Source organism: Anomalospiza imberbis, chromosome 4 (genome assembly GCF_031753505.1).
Source record: "Anomalospiza imberbis isolate Cuckoo-Finch-1a 21T00152 chromosome 4, ASM3175350v1, whole genome shotgun sequence".
NCBI lineage: Eukaryota > Metazoa > Chordata > Aves > Passeriformes > Viduidae > Anomalospiza > Anomalospiza imberbis.
Window position 1 is genome coordinate 55,130,049 of NC_089684.1, and position 26,727 is coordinate 55,156,775.

General features: G+C 36.8%; 1 protein-coding gene across 1 annotated transcript in view; it reads left to right on the top strand.

The window, feature by feature from the left end:
• The window catches only part of EVC2 (EvC ciliary complex subunit 2), a 61,241-nt gene extending 37,644 nt beyond the window's left edge, over nt 1-23,597 (top strand). The window contains exons 13-22 of the mRNA XM_068188655.1: nt 3,829-3,988; nt 5,302-5,762; nt 8,695-8,899; nt 10,194-10,316; nt 14,601-14,828; nt 16,536-16,744; nt 18,185-18,272; nt 20,489-20,682; nt 21,586-21,687; nt 22,170-23,597. Of these exons, the coding sequence (XP_068044756.1) occupies nt 3,829-3,988; nt 5,302-5,762; nt 8,695-8,899; nt 10,194-10,316; nt 14,601-14,828; nt 16,536-16,744; nt 18,185-18,272; nt 20,489-20,682; nt 21,586-21,687; nt 22,170-22,443 (2,044 nt within the window). The 3' untranslated portion in view covers nt 22,444-23,597. The remainder of the gene's footprint in view (nt 1-3,828; nt 3,989-5,301; nt 5,763-8,694; nt 8,900-10,193; nt 10,317-14,600; nt 14,829-16,535; nt 16,745-18,184; nt 18,273-20,488; nt 20,683-21,585; nt 21,688-22,169) is intronic.
• The last annotated feature ends 3,130 nt before the right edge of the window (nt 23,598-26,727 follow it).

Here is a 26,727-nt window from a genome sequence, read left to right on the forward strand (position 1 = left end):
AACTTAAATGGAGAAGAGAAAAAAGAAACAGATTAGATATACCACAGATAGATGCAGTGATAAACAAGTAGATAGATATTGAGGGGAGAAGTCTTTTAAAAACGAAGCTTTAATAGTATGTTTAAAATTTATCAAATAGCAAATTTAGCATTTTCAAATTAACATGAAAAGAATTCTGTGTGGGTAGAAATGAATGTTATAAAAAGAAAAATAAACCCAGACCAGTTCTAGGGCGGGCTGTGAACATTTTAAATGAAGTAGAGCAGCCAGAGTTTTCAAGCTGTATTTAAATAAAATGTCCCATTTGTCTGGACTAGTTTTTGAATACTCACTGTCTTTTGAAACTCAAGTCTGGACTGTAGTGCCAAAAAGCAGGAAAGAAGAATTTAAAATATAATCTGTAATCATGGATTTAAGGGATGGCTACATAGGCTCTTTATGGTTTTTCTTAAAGAATAATAGGCAAAAGGGCATTACTTGAGGCAGTGTTTGTCTTGGGTTGTTCTTGCTATCAACAGAGGTGCCAGGTTCTTAATGGTTTTAAACTATAACATTGGTAAAACATTGTGTTATTATTTTGCCAGCATCTTCTTGTTCACAAGAAATTTCTTTCTTCTTCAGTCTCTTAAAAAATGAATTCAGTTATGCTGACTCATTAGGTACACACAGTTGCAAGCTCCTTTATAAATTTCTCCCAAAACTTAATTTTTTTTAAGACCTCAGGGATTTCCTGTGTATTCTCTTTCTAAAGTGGTCAAAATATTAAAGCAAGCATTTTATACTGGTCTCGTTCTTCTTAATAATCACCATTTATATTTATATAGAAATAGTTTATATAATAAACTATTACTAATAAAAATATATAGTTTTCCAGCAATGTCTTGGCTGGACATTTGTGGAAGTCAGTAGTAATGCATCAGTATGAAGTTTTCGAAGAATCTCTTAAAACCTTTTCTGCTTGTAGCACTCTGCTATATAGAGGGGGCATATATTACCCTGAATTATTTACATGAATTGTGATCTGGACAGCAGCAAGATGTCAGTTCATCAGGTGAAATCCTGATGTAGCTAGAGTAGCATGGGCAGGGTCATGCAAGTTCTCTCTCTGTAGTTTCTCTTAGTGATGTGATTCAGCCTCCATGTACATTTAGGCCTGTACAGCTTTTCTGCTTCATATCTGTCTCCCTTTTGCTTTAGTGATGCTCCTGTTCCTTTTCTAACTTCCATGAAACAATTTTCCTTTGCTGAGGTCCAGCATCCCAGAACACTGGTTACCTGTAACATCAAATACAAAGTCCTGCTTTTTACTTCAGTGCTCTCACTCTTATTTGCTCCTTAATTTGTTTGCTTTCATTCAATACAGAGAAGTAAAGGTCTCTCTCTGATTGACCTGTGATACCGCTGCTGTTGGCTACACACTTCACCTCTGTATCTTCCTTGGTGCTCACTGCCTTTGGGAGGATCTCCCTTTAAACATCCTTGGCATTACCACAGTATTCTCCTTCATTAAAATTCTCTTTGTTCAAAGATATGTGCTTGCACATTTCTTCAGTGATTAAATTTCTGGTATGCTGAGACCAGGCAGTTTTATCATAGAGTCTACACTGTCTCATTACCTTTCTCCTCTCCTTTTGTTTTGCATTTCTTTTTGGAGTCCTTTGAGACTAGGACATCTTTTATTCCTAATACTGTAATTGTTTTAATATTGTATTTATATGAAACCAGAAATGAAGGTGTCTTGCTAGGATCGAGCCTTTTAGGAATTACCATAACACCAATTAATATAAGCTGGCACATAAACAGACATAGGCTTCTGTGGTGGGATACTGCATCACCTACAGTTTTAGCTGTGGACATACTGGATCTCTAAATAAACCAACTGAAACACTGTAGACCCTTTTATTTTTTTAATCTTAAAAATAGGTAGCTATATATCATCTTCCTATCATTCTGTGTTGCATGACTTTTCTTAAACTTTCATTTGCTGTGTGGTTCCAGCACATCTATCTTTTTCTATTGCAGACTCTTTTCACTGCTCTGGGCAGGGATTTTAATTGGATGCAGCAAGCCTGGGTTTATTTCCTCAGTACAAGAAGGGATGAAGGTGTTAAAAATAATATCTTGGTTATTATCTTTCCTCACTTTCTCACCATAATTAATTACCTTTATTCACCTCTCTTTTGCCTTGCGTTCAGTCAAAAAGGAAGGGGAGGACTTAGAGTTACCAAAAAAAAAATTGGTGCTGTTAGGGAGGTTTCAACGTAACCTCCCTACTGAATTTTAACATTGATTAGTTTCAAGGCAGAAATTACCTGGCCAAGAATGACGCTTGGTGGATTACTCTTAAAATACTGAAAGGTATTTTAATCCTCTTTGCAGATTAAAGAAATGCAATAGATAGACTTTGAAAAGGTCTGCAAAAGGAGAATCTCTTTCGTTGACATAACTGTGATAAAGCACACCTGAGTTTCTACCCAGCACATACATTATATAGGAGTGATGTTTCATGGCTTGCTCAGATAGTTTTGGATGCTTGAGCAGAAGATGGGGGTGTGAATTACAGGTTCTGGCCACCCTGGTGACAGTGCAGTGGGTACAAAGCTCTTATTTTGAGGATTTTGGTTGGAATTAAGTTGTCACAGTAGCAGTAAATCCTAATAAAGCAAAATGAGACTCTCCTTTCTGGAGAAGGGCTTGCTTGCCACATTTAGATGCAACTTTAATTTAGGAATTGGGCCAGGTATCACACTGGAATTAAACTTTGAAAGCCTTGGCTTCATCTGAGTCCTGACTCCGTAATCTTCGAGAAAATGGGTACTGGGTAGGTTAATTAGAAGGTATCTGTATAACATCCAGGTTCAGGTCAGGAATTGGTGCTTTCAGTTCAAAGTTTCATGTTGACCTTTTCAACACCACATTTTGTAAGTCCACTGTGCTTAATAGAAATTATAACTCACAAATGTCCAACAGCTGGGTCTGAATTAAGATGTTCTTTTATTCTTCTGTTGAATAAGAAAGATTTGGGGAGCTTGTAGTATAAATGTAATAGCAGGTAAGTCCTGAAATTCAATTTGAGTTTGTGGAGGGGGAGATTTTTTTTTTTAACTGTTGCAGGCACTGTTGAGATCTTGTTTTCTCTTTGACATTAAATACTGTAGCAACTGAAGGTAGACCATAGTCTAACTTCCATTTGAAAGCACTGTGGTCTTATGACTGACAATTTGCTGTTTCAGATAATTGAATTTTGCTATTATTTTGAATTTTTTATAATTCTTCTGATGTAAATTGAGTAGGGAGTATGGATATAAGTATTTTGTGGAAATGATTGCTTTGTCTATTAAAAACAATTTTTCTTTTTACTTTATTACATACTTTGAAGAGAGATTTGTTTTTAATGAGGAGAAGGAGTTGTAAAAGACATATGAAATGGCATTCCAAGGGCATTCAATTAAAAAATTAAATATGCATAATATATAAGATTTAAAATGTCTCATTTAAATATCACTTATATTACAAACTGATATGTAATTGGTTTTGCACTTGCCTGTCCTTCCTGTCCTTCCTTTCTGTCTGTCCTTCCCATCTGTCCATCCTTCTTCTCATTTCTTTTCCATACACCTTCACAAACTGCTTCAATTCTGTGCTCATCTCTGAGATTGTCCTTTGATTATCTCCTTCCTTGTTTGATTCTCCCAGGTATCACTGCTAAAGAAACAAAGATCATTCTTTGAGTCTATTTTGGTGAGCCTTTTTAGGGTGCTAATTGCCTCAGATATCCTTTTGCTCTTAAGAATTTGGGATAACAGCCTTCAAACACTGTTATTACAGAGCAGGTCATCTACCTGAAAGTCATTTGGGAGTCCTGCTGGACCGAGCTGAGGCTGAAATTAATTTTGTTAAACAGAAATTTGATCATGATTTAAAACAAGAAAAGCAGAAGCTTTGCCAGAAACTCATTACCAAGCGAAGGCGGGAAATGCTGCAAAAGGTAATTATTTTCAATGTTTTTATTTTCATAGGGCTTATCATGAATTAGAAATTGAATTAATTGAAAAATAAATTGTAGTTCTTAAAACAGGAGTCAATGCTGCCAGGAGCATGGTTTAAAATAAGTGCCAGTTGGTTTTAGCTGTGTACCACCATGTTCTGTATTAGTCATGCAGTAATTCATAGCTGTTCTTTCAGAAAAACCTGCAAGAAAGTAACTTAACTTCAGCTTAGCTGGAGAAACTTCTGAAGCTCCTCTGCTTAGTGTAATGTGTCCAAGGAGGTCATGGCAAGCTTCTGTAACATGCAGACAGGCAAAAGCCAGCTCAGGTTCACGAGCTGGTGAGGGAGATGGCTCAGATGACAGTCACCATTTTCTGTGGGTTTCCTGGCCATGTGTGACCTGAGTGAATTCAGTAGCACAGTTAAAATTCAACTACAAACCAAAACTATTTAAAAGATGCTCTACCTGTGGTTGCTTGTGGTAAAGCTCATGTCACCTCACCCATCTAAAAATCAATGGTAACTCCAAAAGACACAGGTCATCTCATAATATAAGGGGACTTGCAGGTGATCTGCCAGGGAGTTATTGTCCAAAGGTATACTTAAAAGTTACCTTTCTCTGCCTAAAAGATGTAGGAAAAACTATCTTGGATTAAGTGATACTTCTTAAGTATCAAGTGATCTAAGATTAAGTGATACTTCTTAAGATGACCCAGGTTAGGTGAGGTGGATCTTATCTTTTGCAGGATGTGTTTCACTGCTTTGTGTTCTTTAACAAATACCAGTGTAAGCATAGACAGCTGGCCTGGAGATGGTGACATAATCTGTTACATTTATTCTCAGTGGAGGTAGCTTTGGTTTAGCTTTCCAATGAAACAAGATGAGGAAAATTAAAAAAAAAAAAAACAACCCAAACTTTGTGTCATTTTTTAAAATTCTTTTCCTTCTTTGCTATTTGATCCAGATTCACTTCTGGATTACTGCCAGATCACTGAAGTTCAGCTAGCTAAGATTATGTTAAACCACATGATGATGCATTTGTTTAGGTGTTAGCTCTTTTATCTAGCAATAGTTCATATTATAACAGCCCTTGTATCTAACAATAGTCAGAGTTATCACAGACCTCCTAGGTGCTCACAAAACCAATCTCTTGAGGGCTGGGTTGGCCTCTGGACAGTGAAAAGCAGTTTCAAAAACATGGAAAAGCAAAAGTATGAAATTTTGAATTTCTATGAAATTCATACTTAGGGAGCTAGAATTCAAGATGTTCTTTTTTCTTAACTTTGTTCCTCTTTTTGGTAAATGAATCAGCAGAAAGAGCATCAGAAGGAGCAGCTGTCACTTGGAGACCCCTTCAAAACTACTGATGACATCTCTCAGTACCTGAGACACTGGAAAAATCTTCTGAGTGATCACACCATTGAATTTGAAGAGCTTACTGAAAAGCTTGACAATGAGGCCAGCGAAGAGCTGAAGGAGCTTCTATTTAGCCTAGCAGAGAAAGCTGTTGAAGAGCTTAAACGTGTTCAGTGTGGAGTGTTTGTGCAAGAGCTGGTCAAGCTCCATGTGCCAAAGTTGTTCCTCCTAGAAGCTGTGGAGGAGCACAAAAAAGAGATGGCAATTAAACACACACAGCTCGAAAGGGAAGAACATGACAAGAACATGGCTGCTGAAGAGCTGCTTCAGCTCACCAGGCAGAAGCTGAGCCAAGAGCTCGAAACAGGCGTCTCGGAACAAAAGAAAATAAGGAGCTGGGAACAGTCAGTATTCATGCAAGTATCTCTCTGCTCTCTTTTCTTAGTTAGTATGGCAAATGGAAGAGAACTGGGAGTTTTCACACCTGTCCAGTTGTAATTCCTAATGATCTATTCTCTATTGGGTACTTAGGAATTGATTTTTTTTTCCCAAGTACTCAGCCCATGCAGTACCAGTGGGTGAGCACTGCAGTGGAAATCCTAGGAAGCAGCAGTCTTGAAGCTAAAAATGTGGAATAAAGGTTTTATACTTCATTCATTCCATGGGTGGTGGAACATCTTTCATTGTTATTCTCAGTCTGTTCTTGGGGCTCCCTCACTTTGGAAATGCCAGTTAGTATGTCAGACCTAATTGGCCCCAAGGCTAAGTTCAATATATTCTTTCTAGCCACAAGTCAAGCCTTACTCATCAGGTTTGGTTTGAGCTTTGGCACAGTATTTCCACATAGTCCTTTAGTACACAGTGCAGTGTCTGCCTGTCCAGCTCATGGCTCCACGTGACAGACTGGGCTGCTCTGGCCTGTGGACTGAGGGTCCCTGGCACCAAGCCCTGAGCCAGACAGGCACCATGACACAGGCAGCGCTGCCGAGGAGTGGTGGCCCCTGGAAGTGTTAGGGCCATTGCTGCCTGCTACTGTGTGAGCCCGGGGAGGTGGGAAAGCAGGTGGTGGCCTTGCCGCAGATGAGAGACCATGCACAGGGAGAGCTCATGGCTGTGGCCAGGAGTGGTTGTGCCTCTCACAGCAGGAGCAAGGTCCCTGAGATCAGGGAATGTTCATGAGCATTTCTTCTGAGCTTTCAAGTACATTTATGTCTGGTTGTTTGATTGCCTCAATATTTGCAGTGCTACATTTCCTATACAATGTCTATTTAATGGGAGACATTGTTAGAGACATGGAAACATGAAAAAATAAAATTGCAGCTTTAGGGGAAACAACTGGAACAAGGAAACCTATAAAAAGCTGTGTGGCTCTGAAGAAAATGTACCAGGCATAATAGATTGAACAGGGAGGGAGAAAAAAGGAAAAAAAAAAAAAAGACACTGGTAAAAGTTTCTCCTTCATACCTTCATGCCTCTTCTTTAAAGCAAAATATATTTGTATGGGCAGTTTTATCCAGACAGAATAAGTTTTCCTAGCACATGTTGTAAAACCATATAACAGGAGTATAAAAAGAAACTTTGCCCATTACATTTGCTTTGCTAAAGAAGAAAATTCCATTTTCCCATGGTTTTGGTTTCAAGGGCTTTGTATTTTATTCAGCATTTTAAATACTTTTCTGTGAGTCATTTATATGCATTTTCTAGCTTGTCTTAACTATCTCTTTTTCACATTGCCAAGAGCAGACCTGCAGGAATATGGAAGTAGATTGTATGACCCAGCAGGACTTTACTGTTCCTAACTTAGAATTCCGTAATAACTCTGTTCAGTCCTGCAGTGTGCCTGTCATATTTCTTAGATGCTATCTTTATTTGAAGCAGCAGTAAGCTGTTTAGGTTTTTTTTCAGTAAAATGCAGGAAAATATATACAAAAAAAGAGCAGCAAAAACTGTCCTATCAATAGCCCCTTAAAATCCATCACAGTCTTTTTCCAGTCCATTGTCTGTCAGTTATGGTATTTTGATGACAGATGCCAGCTCTCATTTTTATGGTCTCATCTGCTATCTGGTTTTCACAAAGCATTATTTTGAATGATGGCTTTTCATTTTTGTTGCTTATTAAAGAGACCATGGGTTAGTCCAAAATATTTGTGAAAATTGTTAATGCTTACAGTCCTTTTTAAATATAGACATATAGCAAAACTCTATTTGCTGTATTTTATTTCATCTCTCTATATATATATCTATGTGTGTGGATTTATAGCATGGTTTTTCTTCCATGAGTCTAAGACAAGATGACAAATGGTTAAGTATACTATAAATAATCGTTTGGAGTAGTCTTGTCTTAAAGTAAACAGCTTTTTGAAGCTCATGCATTAAAAGTATATTAACTGTTCTTTGCTGGATCAGTAGAAAGAAAAAAGGATTTTTAAACTCAAATATTTTAGTGAAATTATGAGGTAGTATAGGTCTGGTATGCATTAAATAAAAGTATCAGTAGTAATAAAGCATGCAATATAATACATTTTTCAATGAAAAGTACTCTTTAAAAAACATGCTGTTCATGTTTTAAATACAAACATTTTTTGATTTTATATGTTTGTGGAATAAAAGAAATTTCCAAACAAATACGTTATTTTTTGTGATATATTCTTAAGGAAATAAAGTAAACAAGGTAAGAAGATGAGTGTAGTCTATGGTTAATCAGAACTTTAGCTTTACCTGATGATCAGTTCCGTAGAGATCTGTGTTGAGAACCTTATTTTTACAAAATGGGAACTTTGAGTAATTCAAATTACTCTTAAAATATATTGCATTTTTCAGACTGCAGAGTGCCTTTTTGCAGTTAACAGCTGGAACCAGTGTTATCTGTTGATTGAAGTGACGGCATATGCATTTATAACAGAGAGAAGTTTTATTTTATTTTTTCATTCTCAGTAGCTGTGACTGCTAAGTGCTGGGAAACAGCACAGAGAGGCTTTATGGGAAGTTTTTATCTTGATTTCAACTGAAGTTTAGGGATTGTATTGTCTGAAGAGGTGGAAGGATTCTATGCATGGGAAATGTGCTAAAAATGTTAATTTATTTTAAAAATATTTAAAAGCTGTTTTGCTTTGAAAATGAAGTTTTACATTCTAGGAAGCTCTGTATGCAGAATTTAAGGTATCCACAGGAGTATTTTGTACATGCTGAGCAATTCATTGCTGTATGTGGAATCATTAACTGATATATGAAGTAGACTAAAAAAAGATGATCTCTGCTGAGTAGAGTGTTTGTGTGCATGTCTCTTACATTTTATGCAATATTGCTGAAATCACTAAACAGCAAATGGCTCTTGTGTTTTTTTAACAGGCAACTTCTAAGTTTACCCCTCTCACTCTCAGAAGAGGAGTTGCTTAGAATGAGGCAAGAGTTGCACTGCTGCTTCTCCCAGGTGGACAGCAGCTTGGCGTGGCCCAAGATAAGAGCAAGAACCTTGCTTCAGGCTTTTGAAGTGGAGCAGAGGGACACTGAGGTGCTGAAAGTTGAGCAGAATTTAGCAATGACCAACGAACAGGTGGGAACAGAGTGGGATCAGTTGGAGATGTGGGAGGGGTTCCTGGGAGTATCACTGGCTGCAGATCTGGGTCTGTAGCTTCTTCATAGGTGCAAAAGAAATGCACACTTTTTCCTGTCTGCATGGACCAGTGCACTTAAAGATAATTGTTTGGGCAGCAGTTGGATAAATAGGTTTTTTTCACATACACCTGTGTATTTCTGTTGCTTTTGTGAAAGTTTTAGGAGTTTCTGAAAAAGAAACTTTTACTTTGTTTTGTCTGTTCAGGAAAGTAAAGTTCCTGAGTTAGATGGCCTTTCTTGGCAAGAAATTTGGCATGAATTCTGTTTCTTGTTTCCAAAAGATTGAAGTGTATGCAGACAGTTTGGGGTTATTTCCCCACGTCTAAATATGTAGAAGATGAGGCATACTCAAGGTTAGAGAAATATTTCCAACAAGGAGTCTATCTGCCTATCAAATCTAGCACTTTTTAAAGAACCCTGTGAAGGGTGTTTAATTCCTTCAGTGAAGTGAAAAAGCTGTGGAATTATAAATGGTTTTCAGTTCTTATAAAGTATGGGGGCCAAAAATGTTTCCCATATTAGTTGTGTCTGATGCCATCTTAAAAAGGAGGACTTGCCCTTGCTTTGTTTTGGTTCAGTTATGTTTTCTAAACATGTAAACTACGCTGGGTTAATTATGCTAGGAATTAGCCTAGTTCAAAGCCTTAATAGTTTCTAAAGTACTAAAGGAGGGAAATGACTTTGCAAAACCTTACAGTTGAACAGATGTTATCATTTCCCCAAGAGTACATATACTTAGTTGGTATTCTTGTAAAGAAATAGAAAGGTCAAGAGTAATTTGATTACATGGAACTGTGCTTCTTAATATTATCATGGTTCATTTGTGATTCACAGTCTGTGTGTTGAAAACAATGTAGATCTTAAATTAATATTCTTTGTTCATTTTTAACTGTGCTGAGGAGACAACGTATCAGTTAAAATCTTCTCTTATTATCACTGCTGAAGCTTGTTTAAAATCAAATTTATATGCTACAAGTTTTCATGGAAAGGATGAATATATAATTCTACTTGAAAGAATTTTTTTTAAATTCTAACTTTATATGAATGTCCAAAATAAATGTTCTGAATTACTATGTAGCACCTTCATTTCAGATCTACTTTCTTAGTGAAAGTCATAATTTCCAAGGGTTTCATTATCTGGTGGGTGGGCCAATAATACCAAGTAATAATTTTAACATTAGCATCCTCATATACCTCTTACAAATAAAGCATCTTTGCTCATCTTGTTACAGCAGCATTCTAAAATGGGAAAAATAGGATCCAGGAATAGAAATAAGTTAGATATTCTGAAGAAATCTTTACAGGACAAAATTCTAATTTATGAAGACTCAGTGAAAGGTGAAAATTTGAATAGGGTAAGTACAATCTTTTCTGGACTGAAGTCTAAACTTAGATCTTTAGTAATTAAAGATTGACAGTATTCTATCAATGTAAATAAGAACCAGAGGAAAAAGATGTAAGGTGTAGTGGAATGATGCATCTCACTATTGTTGCCTGCATTTATCAAGATGTATTTCACACTTAATAGTTTTTGCTTTGTTTTAATTTTGGCATCTTAGTTACAGAACTGGTTTTATGTCTCACTCCTTTTTCTTCCAATGGTTCTGAGGCTTGGTGTGTGCAAGATTGCAAGGCTTCCCTAGATCCTGTGGTTTTCTAGGAAGACTTTCAAAACATGGCAGGTGCTTCAATGCATGCCTCAGCTGAGCAGCATTTAGTTATTGGACATCTGCTAATGCTGCTGAAAATCCAAAAGTAGATTGTTAGATCCAAAAGATTTTTGGGTAGGGTCTGAGTTTATTTGTACAGAGCTAATTGAAAGAAAGTCTTGATTCTGGTGGGTGGATACCTTTTAAAAACTCACAGCCCCACACATTCTAAAGTTAATTCTTGAGAAATGAGTGGGGCCAATCTTAATACAGGATTTTGAAGGCTTTTTACTTTCCTGCTAGTAGATGTTCCAAGAGATCTTTCTCATGTGTACAACATGGATAATATTAGTTTTGCATGTCAGGAAGACATTGCAATGATAACTTTGTTAAACACAGGTGGTGCACAGCAGTAGAAACTATGCACAACAAGCAGGTGTGTCACCAGAGGACACAAGGAAAAACGACACACCACAGCTTTGGTCACGATGAAGAGACTAATTTATTTCTTCTGACTCCAATCATTTATAGTTCTCAAAAGGTGCCAGTGGATTGGAAGGTGAACGTGCCACCTCTCCAACAACACTGGACAAACTACCAGTCTGTCAAATTTCTCCACCTCTATGAAAGAATGCAAAACAATAGGTGGTTTACAGAAAGTTGTGTGAGAAAGTTCTCTACAAGAATGTAAACTCAGAAGGCTTTAGAAAATCCTAAGAAATCAGGGAGACACAGGTGTCATTTGTAAATAAAATTGGTAGATAAAAAAAAGTTTCAAAAATTATTACGAGATCAATTTTTGTACCAACTGGGGCAAAAGCTGTTTTTATACCTATTTCTTAGCTTTTTATATCTGTATCCTTAAAAATGAAAAATACCGGGTCAGCATGTTAATTCAGAAATAGTTTGACTTTTATGTGAGTCCAACACATTGTTTGATTTGGTTGCAGATGAAAACAGCAAATGTTTATCTAGTCTAGCACCCAGTCTTTGAAAGTGAGAGCAGGTGCTTGGGCAAGACTGCAACAAGAAGGCAACTGTGTTCTAGCACTCTTCACTAGCTTGATAAGTGTGATCTGAGAATGTTCTAATCCTTTAATAGAGGCATTGAAGTTTTGACTTCAATACTTAATGCCCTGATCTTCAACATTTAGATGGTTTTGGTATTCTTCCTTGATTGCACATCAGATTATGGGGCTAAGCTTTAGAGGCAAAAAAGTACCGAATACTTGTTTGGTAAATGTAAGGCAGTAAATACTGTCTTACATTTTTATTAGAATCTTGTTTTAAAATTGGAAATTTAGCTTCTCTAAACCTCTTTGTTCCAGTTTTATATGCACCATCTGGCATAGCTGTAGTTGTTCTAATTGTATGGCTGGTTTCAGAGCTGGCAAGAGTCAGAAAGAAACTCATGTGGCTAGGGGTAGAGAGTAATACCAGCTGAGTGATGCAGCATTTTGTTTGTTAAAGAGGAGTTCATTTGCTGTATAATGTTGAAGGTGTTTCACCACCCTTGTTTTAAAATACTGTGAAATATTTCTTCCTATTTTAAAACATTTCTATTAATTTAATATTAATTTAAAGTATGCATTAATAAATATTTTTAAAAGATTAAATATTTCTAACTGTTCTAAAATATTTCTTCCTTATATTTAGTATAAATCTACCCTCTTGTAGTTAAAACAATTGCAGGAGGCCCTGCTAAGTGGTTTATTCCCATCTTTCCCCCTTAAGTATTGAAAGGCTGCAGGAAGGTGTTCTCTGACCCTTTTCTTCTCCAGGAGAGATATGGAGAATATCACATGAGCAAGAGAATATTACAAGCGTATTTGGTTCCAAATCCCATTTTACATTTGCCTCTCTGTCCTGGGGTGACTTTATGATGCTGGTACCTCCACACCAGCACCAGCAACCAGTACACTCTCTCTACTAGATAATAGAATTTGTATGATACACAAGCACTTTTAGCAGGTCTTTTATCAGAGAAAATTAGTGGGCATCATATTAAATATTTATCATCTTAGGTTCTAACTATGTCTGTATGATTGAAGTATTCTTAAATGCTTGTTTAAAACTAATCATAAGTAGAGTCAATTATGTATATACATATACATAATTGTGATAAACATGAATAGAAAGCTGATAGGGTTTTTAATGTTTTTAGTACATATAATTTTGATTTGTGCAAAGATATTCTGGCCAGAGTCAGGTTTTGTGCCAATGGGAAGTCGTACAGTGTCTAAGGTCTACAGGTGACCTTTCTGGTGTTGTCGTTCACACCAACAGGGTAATTGCTGTAAGTCTTCATTATACTTAGACAGGTAAAATGGGGAAGATAGATTACTTGTACAAAGGGGTGCCTGCTGTGTTAAAGCCCTACCCATACAGATACCAAATTAAATAGTCAAGCTCATATCTGTGTGTTCTTTAAGAAAGAGGCCAAACTTGATGGGATAAATGCTTTTTAGTAGAATGCAAACATGAGTATCTGCTCTCAGTGGCCATGGTGGTAGTAAACTTGACTAAAACTTTAAAAGGTTTTGACATTCCTCCTTTGATGGCGGTGGTCCTTCCATTCTGTCACAGGCAGAAGTTATTTGAGCATTGCTGTTAAAATACATAGTACTGGAAATTTCTGAAAATGCTGATTTCTGGAAATGATTGTGATTGGTTTGGGTTTTTTTGGTGTGCTGTGAAACCTATCAGATTAGATTTGTCAGGATGAAGAGAGAATTTAGAGATGGAATGAGAAAAAACCTTGGGGTCTGATATCCAACTGAATGTGCATGGGCTTGTGGGGCAGCAGGTGATGTCAACACCAAGTAGTGGAGTTGGAGCTCTCAGGGCTTCATGTGCTTTCCCTATCTGTGTCTTCTCTCTCTTACAATCCAAGTCTTTGGGCCCACGTGAATAGTACAGGGAGAGAGAATAAAAACAAACTGGTAATTGTTTATTGTAGTCTTTTGAACATTCAGCTACCTAAATGTTAGATATGCAGTGTAACCATCAGTGTCTAACCCAGACATCCACCTTACATGTCAGTGGAAATCCATATTTTAAGATAGGAAACCTACTGAGAAGTATATTTTCCTTTTCTTTGAGTGTGAAGGGAGCTTAGAGTGACAAGTTCAGATGGAAGCAGGTAAAGAAGGTAATTGCAGCTGGCTGCTATGCACATTGTCCCACAGAAAAATAGTCACAGTGCAGTGTCCTTGGTTGTCATTGTTAGTGGTAGAGCATGGAGAGCTCATCACACTGCATTGGATCTTGTGCCTGCACATGCTGCACTTGCCTTTCACCCTTGAATAGTTCCTGTGGATGTGCCATCAAATGTGTGGCAGCAACACAGTTACTGAATTAAATCCCTTTGATTTTATTCTGTTTGATGTTGATCCAATCCAGTTCTAATCTTATTTGGAAACCATTGCCAATACACTTTTGATTTACAGTTTAACTCTGTTTTATATAAGAAAATTTTTCATTATTTGCTCAAAGAATAGTTGGTGGAATGTCATCAGTCAGCATTAACTGACACTTCCCAATTTGAAACTAAATACAGTGTTTCTATAGGCTCCATGTTTTTTCTAACCAAAAGGGTATATTTTATCTTTCCATTTAACCATAGGTAACCATAGATTTATTTGTGTTTCTAGCTTTTAATTTTAGTATAATAAAAATTATATAAACCCCCTGTTTTGGGTTAGCATTTAACATTAAACATTTGATTACCCAAAAGGAAAGCCTGATCTCTTTACAGTATTTGACTGTACTATAATTTTTTTTTATTACAGTAAAAACTTGGAATTGAAGGTTATAATCACTTCTTGAAACAGTGTATTATATTATAAGATAACAGCACTGATTTCTTTGCTGTCATAATCCCGCTTGTTAATTACAGAGTACTAAAATCATAAATGTGCATATAAAAGTTTTTGTTAATCTATCTTTTGTGTTTTGGTTTTTGTTGTGTTTTGTTTTTTTTTTTTATAGATTAAGTATGAGTTGCAGCTTGAAAAAGAGTGTCACCTGCGCAATCTGGAAAATAAACTTGGAGAGTATAGTGCTTCTTTAGCCTTTCAAAAGACTGTTAAAAAATCCAAAATGCTGGAGCTGTATACTGCTATCATAAATGTGCAAGCTTTGCTCTTTGAACAACTAAACACATCAAAAACCCTGTCAAAACTGGAATGTATTCAAATTTTAGAAGCACATAATCCTGTAAGTAATGTAGTTGTTAAAAGAAAAAATCCTGTTAGGAAAAAGCAACTATTAGAGTATCTTTGATTTACCTGCTAGTTTGCAGCTTCTGCTGGCCCAGACTTTAATTTCTGTGAGTATGTGCACTTCAATGCATTCAGTAAAAGACATAAAGAGAAGGAGAGCCAAGGAAGATTGTGTATTATTATTTTTTTATTTTTGTTATAATTGCATGCAGTCAGAAAGGGTAGTATTTTGGTGGCTATTTAATATTTTATTGATTGAAAGAAAGACAGTTGAGAAGTGATTTGGACTCATGACTGGAAGAGTAAACTGTTGTGTCTGTCTTACAGAATTGCTCATGTTATAATGCTGTCCATATGCAAAATACATAACTGCATGATATGCTTCAGTTGTCAACTTTTTAAAGATTATCTGTACTGCCTCCTACCTATCTCACTCCAGGCACACTCATGCAGTTTCCATAACAGAAAATCTGGAAAAACCTCTTCCCTTCATCATATTTATTACATATTTGATATGTGCCAATTTTCTAATCCTTTTTTAATACTTCAGTGCTCCGTTTTCACAAGGACTCTTTTTTTCTACATCTTCTATTTGAAACCATCCAAGTGAGGCTTGGGAAGAGCACTGGAGTAGAACAAACAAAATGGGTTTTTGAGAAAAGCCTCTTTGCTAGAGGGCATCATTAGACAGCTACTGCTGTGAAAAATCCTTGTTAAATTTTTATGTGGTCATCTCTATAGAGTTTCTCATACAGTGGCAGTTAGAATGCTTATATGCCTTCAGTTTTGCTTGAATTTGTGTAAGAAATTGTGTAGGAAATAGTGAAAGTTGAATGTAGGAAGAGCATTTTTGCCTTTTATGCCATGTGAGGGGGCTTTTCAGAGAAGTTGCTTTTACCTTCTCTGTCCTTGAACAGATGAAGAAAAAAGATTGAAAAAGGGACAGAAGAGAATAGCTAACACTGGCTTAAATACAGCTGTTGAGGCAGAGGAATAGATTAAACTTCAGCATTTTCTCCAAGATGCAGGTTAGGAAGTGGGGCTTCGAGATAGGAGGCAATGTAAAAGTTGAGGTGAGACAACAGTGACATTGGAAATGGGAATATGGAACCTTCCTTCTGGTGTCCAGTTTGACTTTTTGGGCAAAGTGAGATCTATAGCATGGGGGATCCAGTCCCCTGAAGACTTTGGATTTTAACCTTTTGTTTTTCTGAGCATTTTATTTTAACCCTAACTTTATCAGACTAATTATGAATTACTACCTTTTAACATAAATCCCTTTGATAGTAGCTGTTAATTTGGTATAACTAAAATTAGTTAGTCTGAGTTTCTCAAGCTGTTTCAGTGGGTTTATGCAGCTTACAAATGAATTTGAATGGTTCCTTAGTTTTGATGTCAGCCATGCTGGCAGTGTAGTTGCTGTATGTCTTCTACAGTGGAAGGTTTCTTTGACTTTTAACACAATGAAAATCGAGTCATAGCTTTCCTCATTGTTCTGATATTCATAACATGCCAGTCATGTTTACTGAAGCTGTGCAATGAATTGAAAAGTGTAGTGACTGCAAGTGGCTGGGTAGAATAAGAAATGAATAAAGTAGTATCAGTAAATCTGATACCATCATCTTTTTTCTTCACTCCAAATGAAATTTGTTCCTTCAAGTTATAATTTAACTTCTTATCATCATGCATTTTCAACCTCTAGGAAATTGAAGAACTTGAAAAGAAGCTGGAGTATGAGGTGTTGCATAAGGAGTCAGCACAGCAGCATCTAACGAGCAGGCAGAGGTGGATTCTGGATGGTTTGGGACTCTCAAATGAAGCTGTGGACACGAGTGCAGAAAGACATGTGACAGTTCTGTTAAGACAGGCCATGAATAAATGTAAACAATTTATAAACCTGTACCAGCAAAGGTAAGTTCTTTGGTCTCAGGTTTTACTACGTTACTGCAATTCTTATGGACCATAAGATACTCTGGAGAAACAGCAGGAGGAATGTTCTGCAGTACTGGGGAGGGACCATGCATCTGTATTTGAGCTGCCTTCTTGTGCTGTGGCCCAGAGCCTAACTGAGGAATTGGGAATACTGAAATAAGAAACATGAAATAATAATAACTTAGTAGCATATAAATGGTGCTGTGTGTTACATGGCAGTCATCGTTTTTTGACAGGGATAGTGGAAAAATAATGATACTCCTTAGCATTAAGGAGGAAAATAATTTTATTCCTATTACTTTGTCTCCCAGGAAGATAGGGAGGGACTTCAGAGCAACATGATCTGCTGGGGTCAGAGGAAATAGCTGAGACAATTTATATTGAATTTCCATCTCCATTGTCATACTGTAGACTGAATTCCCTGGCACACAATTATTTTTGATGAGATGTATAAGCTCCTCTTCGATTTCAATTTCCTCTGGCCAGTTTTTAAGTAAAGATATCAGCGACAAATAAAATGCCTCTTGGGAGGTATACAGAAATATCTGTCTTGTCAAAATAGCCGCCTAGCAAAAAATGGGTGATAATTTGCAAAATTGCAGCCTATTGTATTACTTTTATTAGGGTTACAGGAGGTAGAAATGACATTTCCATGTGTATTGCACAGTATTAAAAACCTAGCACATTTCAGGCTTCATGTAATGTCCTCATAGTGTGCTTTCCATTAGAAAGTGGTTTTCCATAAAACCACTGATATATTAAAAATGGCTGTGATAGTGGTAAGTATGTTTCAGTTCTGAAAAAGCTGGAGCTTTACTCAGTTTAGATGAACAACTTTCCTGTTGCAGAAGTAAAGAGTCAGTAGAGAATCAGATAAATCTCTGCACAAGTATCCACAAGCTGGTAACCTACCAGAGAAGCCTTCAAAGAAACTGCAAGTAGGCTTTACTTGAAAACTTACTGGAAGAAACAAATTTTGTACTTTTGTAGATTGCAGGGTTTGTACATTATGTCATCATGTTTTGGTCTAGAAAAGAAAAATAATCACCATCAGTGAGGAAGTTAACTGTTTAATATCATATTTTCAGCTACAAAAAGATCCACAACTGGCCTTAAAGTGTGGTGATGAAATTGAAAAAGGAGGGAAGAGGATGGGGACAGGTTGAATCACATTTCTTTGGAGTGATTCCAGGTTTAAATGTGTGCAAGAGCATAGCCTTAGATTCTGCTCTGATGTTTGCTTGGGGGTTCAGGGAAGAAGGGAAAAGAATTTGGCATGCTTTAGAAATCAGACTGCTCACAGCAGATTTGCTGACAGACAGGTATGCTTCCCGAATGGGTGACCTTCCAGTTTTGTTTCCTATAATACAGTCATTGCACATGGGAAGATTTCAATGTTAATTCTGTCTTTCACTTCAGCTTGAGAGATGAGCAATGGAATTGTGTGGTGCTTGAAGATCTCCTGGAAAATATAGAAGCAAATGCATTTTTGGCAATTTATAGTCAGGTAAGTATGAAATTGAGCAAAGCTTCCAAGTTTAAATTACAGCTGTATCTGGATATCAGCTTTTCTTCTTTTTTGGGAACCATTAGATGTATTTAGAGTTACTCTCTGCTAGTAGTTGCTACCAGTTTGCAGCCTATACTGTCAGCCACTTCAGCTAATTCCAAGCCATTTTCAGCCTTTTGAATTTTACTGAGTTATACTTCCATTTGTTCATTTACAGATTCTTTCAGGGTTTGTCCTGTTGCATTTCATTCTGTGGAGTTCTGAAGAGCCTGATTTTCTGGTTAACAGACAGATTCACAGCTGGATTTTCATGTAATGAAAAAAGGGTTTTGTTTAGATTTTGATGAGTATTAAGAATGATTTTCATTGATTATATTTCAAAGTTAAATGATAGCAGGGGTGCTAGTTAAATTTTTTAGTATCATTACTTATACTTGTTTTCAAAACTGGTTTAAAGGTCCTGAGAACATTTAGCCAGAGAGCAGAATAGGTCTCAGAGATCTATGTTTATTCTCACTTAATGTTGCATTTTGTACGTTTCTACAAGAGCAGTATTTAAAGACCAGAAGTACAACACAGCACTATAGAAATTAGACTTAGGTGTCTGTATTAAGATTTATGGTCTTACTTGCATTCTTCTCCAAAGAAGTATCAAATTCTTTCATTAAGTAGCCTGAGCAAACATCTTTTTGGTGTTAAACTTTGGTGCCTAGTCAGGCTGAAAATCCTTTAAGAACTGTATGAATTTACTAATCTCTCATCAGTCTTAGGATTTTGTCTTGTTAATTATGTGTGATCTCAGTGAAAAATCACACATCTGAAATCTGTACCAACACTGAAGTGGCCAGAAAACTTTGGAAAGTGGCTAGCTTCCTTACCTTTTGGAGAAATTTCTCTGCTTGAAGGACAACTATGGGAAAAGGAGGTTGATTGAATTCTTTATTTTGTGTGGCTGTCTAAATTTGGCTTAAGACTGCCTTGCTGGTGACACTTTATTTCTTTCAAAGAAGAAGATTCAGGTAATCCAGGGATCTCCTAGGTGAATTCACACAATGAAAAGTTGTCATGCCGAAAAGGAGGCAAACATTTGCTGTGACTTTTTGAAACTACTGTAGACAAAGAACCTGGCTGTCTTCCTGCATGGAGAACCTTTTTTGGGTTTTATGTGACGTGGGCTTTGTAGTCATCGCCTCCATCAGCACTTACAGGAGGGTCTGCAGAGTGGTAATAACTCAGCTGTCATGAGTCATGATGTTTGGCATGTCTTACCTAACTTCAGCTACCTGAGTTACATGTATGGCTTGAATAGACAGCAGCAGCTTTTTTTCTGGCATTCTTTGAGACATTTAACTTGGTTTCATTTGCCTTATTCTTTTCATTCCACATAGTTCTCAATATATTGTAGACTTTTCATATTTGATGCACACAAGAGGTCTGCAGAAACAACCTGGGGACACTGGATTAATGACAACAGAGCAGAAAATAGCAATGGAATTTTGGTGTTTGGAGTGGGGGAGGAAATGGGGCTGGCTGAGTGTGTATGGAACAACTAAATTTGGACTCAGTCTATTTGAACATTATATGAATATGCTTTACTACTGACCTGTGAGCAAAAAATGGGCAGGACATTTCAAAATAAAAAAAATACTCCCAAAAGAAAAGCAGGTGTTTTCCATCACCTCTTAACAAGCTGTTCTCTGAGCTTATCACAGAATCTGGTGTTAAGAGAAGCTGAACAATGAAGTGATCGACCATGACAACGTGTGAAATTTTTCAAGGCTATTTTTCCATCCATAATTTTACAGACCAATGAATGCCATATTACTTCCTTGATATCTTGAAATTATTTCCTTATAGTAGTAGAATCCATAAATTAGTTAAGCCTTAGAATATAACTGTCTTGTGATTTTTCAAACCAAACGTCATCAAGTACATGCCCTAAGCAAATATGCCAAGATCAACTGGTTATTTAGCATTTACATTGCCAAAATCCCAAATGAAATGGACAACCATGATATACATGGGCCACTGTGGGTAGAAACAGTGAACATGGAAGTGTGACCAGTTGATGCTGAAATTGTCACTACTAAAATAATCTTCAGTAATATTTTTTATTTCCACAATAACTATTTATTTAACAATAGTAGCTAAGATTGGCTAACACTTATTTTCAGTGTTGAATTTATCTGTCTTCTACTCATTTAATCCTCTAGGAGCTCCGTCTGGCAGGTTATTTAGCTAAACTGACGAGGGTGCCAATGGGGGTGTTGCACAGGGTCCTGAACTTGTTGCTGCCCTCCAGCTCACAAAGTGAAGTTCTTTCTGTCCTCGATTCCATCAGTAAATATTCAGATGGTGGTGTTGAAAGTGACAGTAATGCAGATGAGTCTGGCAGCTGTATGAAAAGGTAGGTGTGATGTTTTCTAGTAGACCACTGCAAGACAAGATTGTTGGTTTATGTGTATATCTGTTTGCTGGACAATGAGATTGACAGCTATAGAAAAAAATCACAGGTGCATAAGTTGCTTTTTGAACTATTTTTCTGGGGTAAAAATACTTTAAAACTGCTACCTTATTTTGTGAAATATTGTAACTATAATAAATTTATTGACAAAAAGTTACAATAATTTTATAAGTTCATTAATTAAACATTTATTTCATAGATTTATAAATCCTGTTCTGATAATTTTCTTTCTGTTGCCTGAATTGGAGTTTGTTAAAATATTTTCCTTCCACTTTTTTTTTTTACAGTATTCGTGACACACCGGGTTTTAGGTGTCTGTAGCTCTTAAAGATATAAAAGAGATCCTCCTTCCTGGTAGTGAAAGTTGCAACCTTGCAATTGTCTGCCCCTTTGTAGATAATTACTGAAGTTCCAAGTGGGCACTGAGTTTCCCTTTTCTCACAGAGACTGGTAGACGCTCAGGGCCTTTGCCACTCCCTTTTAGTGCCATTAGCATGAGCTGAAATCTGTGCAGTAACACCAACACCAGGATGCTCCTGGACCTGCTCTCCCAACTCCCTGCCATGAGCTGGGCAAGAGACAAAAGCAGATGTTGTAGCACTGAGCCCAGTCCTTGGCAGATGTGGGTTCTCACGGAACAGATAAGAGTCCTTGGTGCCATGCCCTGAGGTGTGATCTTAACTGACTTAAATTATTTGTGACAGGGCAGCAAAAGTACTTGAACACTCTTACTGACTGCATTTGTGCTGTTGCTGTCATGGGTTTGGTAGCTAAAGTCAGAGAGGGGAGAAAAATGTGTATATTTGGGGATTTGCTGCTGGGAATTTTTCTTTCCTGCTCCTTCAGGAAGAGCCAAGAGTTGTGGCAAACACTGGAGAACAAAATAAGGCACGATCTGATAAACAGAAGTTTAGAAAAGATCCCTTCTCTAAACAAGAGAAAAGACAGGTAAGGAGAAAACCAGAACAAATATAGCCAGGTTTTTTGTTTACAGTTTATTTAATGTCCCAAGATTCTTCTTACAGCTGTTAGAAATCAGAAAATTAGTTCATAAGTATGCATTTTCTAACACTGTTCTATCTAGTGCTTGTGTTTCCTGCCACATATTTACGCATAATAAGCAGTATAGTAAATACCTAAAAAGATTTTTCTGTACCTATCCACAAAATTCTCACATTTTTCACATACATCTTTTGCTCATCTTCCCTATATTTATTTATTATGAGGTTACCTTTCCTTTTGCAATTTTGTATCTCAGAAAATGATAAGTGAATTATTGGGGATTAGAATGACAACTACAATTCTCTCTGTTGAAATATGATTTTTTTGGCTTCCAAAGTCACCACTCCTGTGGCAAGGTATGGTATAGGAAGTTGTGCAGTTTTTGCCTCCGTTTTCACTTTTCAACTCGATTTTTCTCATTAATATAGTTTGATAAAGAAGAAGCAACTTGCTGTCTTGGAAAAAGCAGCGTTCATTCATCTGGGATGTTCACCTGCACATCCTCCTATGGAGCAGCCTGATCCACCTGTTTCTCTGAACCCTGCAGCTGCTGAAGCCATAGAGCTGTTAGACACAGGGGAGAAGATATTTTTATTCCGTGAGCCAAGTGATCCGATACTTTCTTTACATAATTTTCCAAGAAAAAAGAAAAAGAACTTTCTTAATTCTAAAAAGGCTGCTCGTGCAAACATGGACTCATAAGAGCAACTTCCATTCAAAGTATCATTTAGGGAAGAGGAAGTTATTTAAAATTCAGTCAAATGATGAGGAAGAATGAAGTGTACGGTTCAAATAACATGTGTGTTGTTTTAATCTGATTTGTCTGATATTGGAAATGGATGTATTTTTAGAATGGCACAGTTAGTGATGTGCATCTTTCATTTTTTAATTCTTGTCAGTGCTTTGTTGCACTAGGTGAAGTATGGGTTTTCTGTAATGCATTCTGGCAGGCAGGGCACTGTGTTCCTTCACTACATTTTGGTCATTTTTGCACTGATTTTACCGTAGCTGCATTTTCATAATTTATACAGAAAGGTTATTTATTGTATATAGTAGGTACTGATTTACTATTCTTGTATTTTTATTTTTGTGGTAAGCTGCAGTATAGCAGATGACATGAAGAGATGAAGTTGGTGAACCACATGTCCTCTGTTCTCTGATTTTATGTTATTCTAGTTAATTTACTGTTTAACACTGTGTTCCTAATAGGCTTTGCATGGTACTTCTGCAGTCTGTGTTCTGCAATGACAGCTGGTAGTCCAGATCTTTAGCATATACTTGTGTACTTAGCCTTACACCCTGGAGTAACTTCAGCATTTCTCTGTTTCTAAACTTACTTCAGTTGAACTGTGAGTGTGGCTACAGTTTCAAACTGTTAAATATTTACAACCTGTTGCAGTCTTTTCCTCGGTGAAGCAGTGTTATCACATTTGCTCAGTAGAAAAGTGAAAAATGTAAATGGGCATGTAATGCATTCAGAAGCTCTTTTGATTGCAGTGCTGCCAATTTTCACAATTTTAGATATTTTTGAAGCTACTATTCATGAATTTCTCTAAATTGAGAATATTATTTTACGCTTCAAAAATAGTTAATTTTAAAACCTGTCTAGTTGACTCGAAGAATCCTATAAATATGCATCCAAAAAAGACGAACAGGAAAAAGCTGATTAAAAGAACCACATGTATTTGTTAATATTTTATATTACTCAAGCCTGTTTTGAGGGGGGTGTAACTGTATTTGAATGTTGTGCTCTGAGACCACTGTGATCATATATTTTGTATTTTTTCATGTACAGATTCTGTACCTTTTTATTAAGATGGTGCCATATTATTTAAAAATTAAAATGTTACAATATACGTGTATCTGCAGTTAGCATTTTTTTCCTCACTTCTCTGACAAGTTTAAATATTAATTCCACAGAAGACAATTAGTGTTTCATATCACTACTAGCATTAGAAAATGTATGCAGTAATTAGACTGACAGTCCTAATTATTATTTGATTGCATTCTTCAGTCTTTTCATGGAAGTATTTGCTGTCGCAGAAGGAGGAGTCTGTCAGGATTGTGAGATTTCAGAGTTGCTGTTTTAACTATGTCTATATTTATTCCCCAAGGCACAAGTGGGTAAAGGCTAGGGTCTGTCCTGCCTTGGAAGTGGGCCAGAGCTGTACAGGAGGAGCCTCAGGTGTTTCAGAAAGAGGCAAGAAAGCAATTGCCCCTAGGCATGAAAGCAATTGGAAAACTTGAACAGCTCATGGCTGCAAGGAGCACTTGAAAGCTGAAGTACCTTCTTGAATGTCAATCCCTTCCAGGATGTCTTTGCAAGCCCAGACTCTTCACTGTTACAGTCTAAGAGGGAAATGACAGTAACTCATCACAGATACGACATGGAGGCCAATAGCTCTACTAGGTTACAATAATAAAATGCAACATCTGAGTATTGATTACAATATCAGTTTATTATCCTTAATAGATCATCTGTGTGTCTAGCAATAGAAAACTGATTTGTAACTCTCTCACACCTCATCACAAATTTGAAGCAGTTAAGTGACTGTAACTATTCTAGCAGGGAAAGTCACTCTCTGCTATGAGTCACTCTCATATCATGCAGTACATATTCAAAGAAACATCCAGATCTTAACATCTCTTGTGCCTTATGAAGCAAGTACTAACTAGGAAATAGCCCACTTCATTAAAGAGTTGACTTACATTCAGCTTTGAGTCACTCAAGAGGACAGAGGGCCAGCTGTGGATTGTGCAGATTTGTGTGTGTGCCACAGGTATTACCATCCTTATTTCACAGCTGAAGTCTCCCAAAGAATGTGTGTGCTGGACAAGCCATTCAAATTCATCCCATTTGATTTCACAGTCGTCAATACAAGAAGTAATATAAGGCCAACTTCTTCAGTATTTGAAACATTGTCCAAATCAATTGTGTTCCTCTGGAAGTTCATTGCTTCTCCTGTTGCCCTTATCAGTTCCCTGTGTACTCCCATCTCCATTGCACTGTTGTCTTCCCTCAGCATGAAGCTATTGGACAAGGAGCCAAAACATACAAAGAACAAGCAAAAGCAACTGTCCTTGGACAATTATTTCATCCATACAGTAAATAACAGCTTACTGGCAATGGTAAATTTTATTGAAGAAATTATTCTCCATGCTAGACTAATAAACTGTAGCTTTGTTATGATTTTTTCAGCATGTGCTTCAGTAATGTTAGCTTGAAGCTAGCCCTTGTGCCCAGGGCTCAGGATTTTCAGGAGGCTTAGTTATGCACAGTTATCAACAACCCACCTTTCTGTATTTTTGGCTTGGGATACCTGGATACTGGGTTAGCATGGAATACATATCACCTGCTCTGTCAAGTTTTTATTTAAATTATTGCATTTTGAAGGTTGCTGGTTTTTTTAATAAAAAGGATCCAACAGGATGAAAAATACTTCAGGAAAGATGTACTAAAAATGTCCTGCTGTGATTGAGGTGAAAATGCTTCTGTGAAACAAGTGGGTTGAGATTTCTTATCATAAATTTATATTTAATTTCTTTAACCTTGGTATTGTGTATTAATTTATTATGAAGTAGAATACATGCTAAGCCTAATGGAGAATAATTCATACCAAGAGTGAATAACTGGGTATTGTGGAAGAGACTATCTGTTTCAAAGTCAGTCTGTTGTAAACAAAAGTGAGAACACCTATATGGACATGGCACTTCACTACAGAAAAATATAAAAAAGGAAGTAAAAGAATTGACAATTTGGTGTAAATAATTTTTAAGTTTAATAAGTAACTTTTATCTTCACTGATTAGTGTAACTGTTTTGGGTTTAGACGAATTTTTAAACTGATAATGTCTCTTTAATAAGGTCAGATCTGCAAAATACATGTCTGCCTTATTTGAACCTGGGGAACTCATGCTGCTTACTTTCATTATCTGCTATTTACCCAGCTTCTATTTTAACACCTTCATTTCTTCTGGGGAATGTTAAGTTTTTATGCTGTTACCTTTGTACATCAGTGCCAATAATTACACTGCCTTTCGTCAACAGCTCCAGCTTCCCAAGAGACTGACAGTGGGATTTGCAAAGCATCAAATGCCAAGTTCACTCATCTGTTGCCCTGTGCTGTGCTTATGTAGCTGGTGCAGCCTTAGGTGTACCAGCATAAAGCTGATTTTCCTTGCTGAGTTGTAAAGCTGTACTGTCACAGGCTGTTGAGAGCTGTGTGAGTTCCTATGAATAGCAATACTGTGCAAGTGATGAACATTATCCTCCTAGCTGTGAGTGCTCCAGGTAGGATCTAGCCTTTTCTACATTCTGTTTCTCCACTCAAGATCTCTTGTAAAAATGACTGGCAAAGGCCACCAGCTCAGTCTTTAGTACTGTCTTCCTACTTGTTTTCATGTTATTCACAGGGAGCAAGGCAGGGAAAGTCAGTCAGACTCCACCCTTGTGAAAGACTATACATTGGGCTCACTGTTTGCCTTTGTGTTGCAGACAAACTGTGACCTAAATTTAATGTTAATCACATTAATATGTTTAATGAGAACTGGTAATGTCCACCTCTGTATTTGAGCAGTCTTGTTACCTAAAACCACTAGGTACTTTTCTCACCTCAGCTGTCATGCTGACCAAAAGCAATTTGTTTTCTCCAAGGTTCAGAGATTCCTCTGGTGAGCAGGAGACAGACATTTGCAGGGAACTGAATTTAGAAAAAGTCAACTTCGTTGGAGCATCTTTTTCAATTATGCCAGAGAAGTTACCTCACAAAAGGGGCTGTGTATTTTCAACCACTTGTTTTAAAAAAAGATGACCGAATAAGAAAATAAATTAAAACCTGCAAGTGGCACATATCATTCCAAGCCATAATAGCACTCAGAATCTGAGGACAGAACTTGGTAGATTTGAGCATTGCTGATGGAATTTAGTCCTTGATACTGTGTAGTTGAGAATGACAGCTGATTACAATATGTGAGTTATTTTATGGTT